The 3,683-nt window shown below is 56.6% G+C and overlaps 1 protein-coding gene across 1 annotated transcript; it reads left to right on the top strand.

The window, feature by feature from the left end:
* The first annotated feature begins 476 nt into the window (after positions 1-476).
* On the top strand, positions 477-3,261 carry PHOX2B (paired like homeobox 2B). The gene is made up of 3 exons (XM_045834627.1): positions 477-717; positions 1,570-1,757; positions 2,734-3,261. Exons 1-3 carry the CDS (start codon positions 477-479, stop codon positions 3,259-3,261), a joined length of 957 nt encoding a protein of 318 aa, XP_045690583.1.
* Positions 3,262-3,683: the final 422 nt, after the last annotated feature.

Genomic DNA, 3,683 nt, shown 5'->3' with positions numbered 1-3,683 from the left:
TGGATCAGGGAGAATCGTCACCCAACTTTCATTATTTCCAAGTAGTGTGATTGAATTAAAGGGCAGGGAGCTGGTTAGAAGGGAGGATCAGGGGCTCAGTGCGTAATGGTGTGGTATTAAATTCTAATTAGAGATGCAGGAATCAATGATAGGGAGGTTGGACAGCTCAGTTCCCCAGTGCCAGCCCAATAGACGGATGAGTTATTGTCATGTAAAAAGCGCCAGCAATAAGACCAACCGCTTTGCTATTGTCCAAGTGGAAAGAGCCAAGTTTATTATGAGGACTATATGCTCTAGAGACCTCAGACAAGGCATCTCATAGGAGGCTTTTTCATAAAACTAGGCTCTGCTGGTAGTAAGGAGGCCAGTTTGGAGGCAGGCGTTGAGCTGTGCACATCTCCCCACTCCAGCCACCTTCTCCATACCCATCTTTTATTTCGTTTTTCCACTTGGCTGAGCCATCCAGAGCCTTTTCAATGTATAAAATGGAATATTCTTACCTCAATTCCTCTGCCTACGAGTCCTGTATGGCTGGGATGGACACCTCGAGCCTGGCTTCAGCCTATGCTGACTTCAGTTCCTGCAGCCAGGCCAGTGGCTTCCAGTATAACCCGATCAGGACCACTTTTGGGGCCACGTCCGGCTGCCCTTCCCTCACGCCGGGATCCTGCAGCCTCGGCACCCTCAGGGACCACCAGAGCAGTCCGTACGCCGCAGGTAAGGACCTCCAGCTTTCTCAGCGGAGGAAGCTGCCTTTCCTCTCGTATATAGGAAGCCTTGATTGCATTTGAAAATGGAAATGTGTTTAGTATTTACCAAACGAAATTTGCTTACACAAATGAAAGAATTTATCACGTTAGAAGCGATTGCAGGGAGGGGTAATTCACTTACAGGGTTACACTATCCTAGTCACACCCGAACCGCCAACAAAATTATCTTAAGCTGCCAAAATGATAGGCATAATTTATTTACTTTGCGATGAGACGTAAAGCTTAGAAAATAATTAAATAACAAAGAGTAAAGCTCATTACTGGCAGTGTCTCTTTTTTAAAGAACCGACAGCAGCTCACACCTCTTTGGCTGGTCATTTTTATGATTATTTCTTTAATTTATTATTTTTATTTTGCAACACTTTCCCCCAACTTTTGGGGTGGGTCCACTCCGGAGAACTGAAGAGTTCCAACAGTGAGAGCGTTTGGTAACTTCTTCCTTGGTTCCCTGATATTCCGACGGATGTTTTCCGACTTTTTTCCTCTCTCGTTTTTTCCCTCACCAAAGCATTATCCCTCAGGGGGAGTCCCGACCCTCAGAGGTCTCCAGTGCTCTATTTCAACCCACCCAAGGGCGCTTTGTGCCAGAAGGGACCTCGCCAAACCCCGAAGCATGAGCCAGCTTCTGTACATAACTAATTTCCTCGGTTTTTCTCGGCAGCTCCTCTTGTTCACTCTCCTGCTCTGTTGTCGGTAGCGGCTCCAGTGACACCTGACCTTGAAGTCCCCACATTCCGGCTCCACGGCCCGTGCTCCCCAGGCCGTTTCGCTCACACTCTGTCCTCTCTGTTGTCCCCAGTTCCATACAAACTCTTCACCGACCACGGCGGCCTCAACGAGAAGCGCAAGCAGAGGCGCATCCGCACCACTTTCACGAGTGCACAGCTCAAAGAGCTGGAGAGGGTCTTCGCGGAGACGCATTACCCTGACATCTACACCCGGGAGGAGCTGGCCCTGAAGATCGACCTCACCGAGGCGCGAGTCCAGGTACACGCTCCTGGAAAACTACCAGGCTTGGTCGCGCCTGGTCCTGGAGGGGTGCGGTGGGTGAGGGAGCGGGTGGTAGATACTGCTAAAGGTTCGGGATCCCAGGGCCTCTCTTGGGAAGGACCCTTGGTTCATGGATGAACAGACAGGCCAAGTTTGGAGTGGTTGTGCGCAGGAGGAAGGGTTAGGGTCCGTGCTCTTGGGTATTTATATTCACAATTGCAGAGTATTTTCCACCACAGCCAACGTTGCAGAAGCAGTCGGGAAAGTGCCCTTTGGGAAGAGTGCAGAGTTTGCCCGCGTACTATATATATATATATATTTGCTAAATGCCTTCTAATTCAAGCACTTTTAACTTGGAGCCATAGCGTATAGGCGTAACTTCCCGGGAACTAAGGCTTGTATCAGGTTCGCGAAGGGGCTGTGACTCCACGAAGGTCAAGAACCAAGGCTTATTCTAACTTTTTAGGGACATGGCGCCGCTCCAGGGGAGCCCCCCAGTGGAGGGGCAGTGCGCACCACCGCTTGCTTCTCTAGGCCCCAAGGTCAGGGAGCGCGGCAAGCACCAACCCCAAATCCCCCTCCTCCTTCTACCAATTAGGGTTTATTTAACTTTTCAGGCCTATGGGCGATGACGAGTTTGGAGTGGCTCAAAAAGTTGACTGAGCAAAGGTCCGCCAAATTAAAGGCTTCCATTTCAGTGCCTTTTTGGAAACTGCGCCCTTTTTACCTCTCCTGCACAGCGCTGCTTCCTTGGCATGGTCAAGTCACCCAAAGAAAACTTGTCCGAAGATGCACCAGCAACCAAGGGGTGGGGGCGGACTTGGTGGGGTGGGTGCGCACGGAGGTACCTCGCGGCGCTGAGCTTAAAACAAACTGGGATGGAACGTGCACCCTCCTCACTCGCGCTTTTCTTTCCCGTTTTTTCCTGCCTTTTCTCCCCCTGCTTCGCGCCTCTCCTCTGGTCTCGGCCCAGGTGTGGTTCCAGAACCGCCGCGCCAAATTCCGCAAGCAGGAGCGCGCGGCAGCGGCGGCTGCGGCCGCGGCCAAAAACGGCTCCTCGGGGAAGAAGTCCGACTCCTCCCGGGACGACGAGAGCAAGGAGGCCAAAAGCACCGACCCGGACAGCACCGGAGGCCCGGGCCCCAACCCCAACCCCACTCCCAGCTGCGGCGCGAGCGGCGGCGGCGGCGGGCCCAGCCCGGCAGGAGCCCCGGGAGCGGCGGGGCCGGGGGGCCCGGGCGGCGAGCCGGGCAAGGGCAGCGCGGCGGCGGCGGCGGCGGCGGCGGCAGCAGCGGCGGCGGCAGCGGCGGCGGCGGCCGGAGGCCTGGCGGCGGCGGGCGGCCTGGGCGCGGCCGCGGGCCCGGGACAAGGCTGGGCTCCTGGCCCGGGCCCCATCACCTCCATTCCGGATTCACTCGGGGGTCCCTTCGCCAGCGTCCTATCTTCGCTCCAAAGACCCAACGGTGCCAAAGCCGCCTTAGTGAAGAGCAGCATGTTCTGATCGGGGGTTGGGCGGCGGCGGCGGCCGGCCGGGGCCCGGGCGGGCGGGCGGGCGGGCGAGTGGGCGAGCGGGTGGGCCCGAGGCTACGGTCGTCGCTGCGGCCGCGGCTTTTTCCTGGAGAGCCTAAAGTAATCGCGATGAGAATAAAGAGAAAAAACGGCGTCGCCCCCACGTCAACCCCACTGCCACCCCCATCCTGACCCCCAAGCAAAACAGAAACTTCCCCGGCTTCGCACCTGCCCCAGGGCCGCGCAGAGCCAGGCGCGGCCGCGCGCGGCCCGGACTCGGGGGCGCTCTCAGGGGGCTGCGTCTGCGTGCCGTGTCTGTCCGTCTCTGGGAATGTGTGTCTGTGGCCCGAGCAGGCGACAGGTGGGGATGGGTGCGGGGCGCAACCAACTCAGTGTCTTGCTCAGAGAAAGAGA

Source organism: Phyllostomus hastatus, unplaced genomic scaffold (assembly GCF_019186645.2).
Source record: "Phyllostomus hastatus isolate PE091 unplaced genomic scaffold, TTU_PhHast_1.1 phas_contig_196, whole genome shotgun sequence".
Taxonomy (NCBI): Eukaryota; Metazoa; Chordata; class Mammalia; order Chiroptera; family Phyllostomidae; genus Phyllostomus; species Phyllostomus hastatus.
This window is presented reverse-complemented; position numbering and strand designations above follow the sequence as displayed.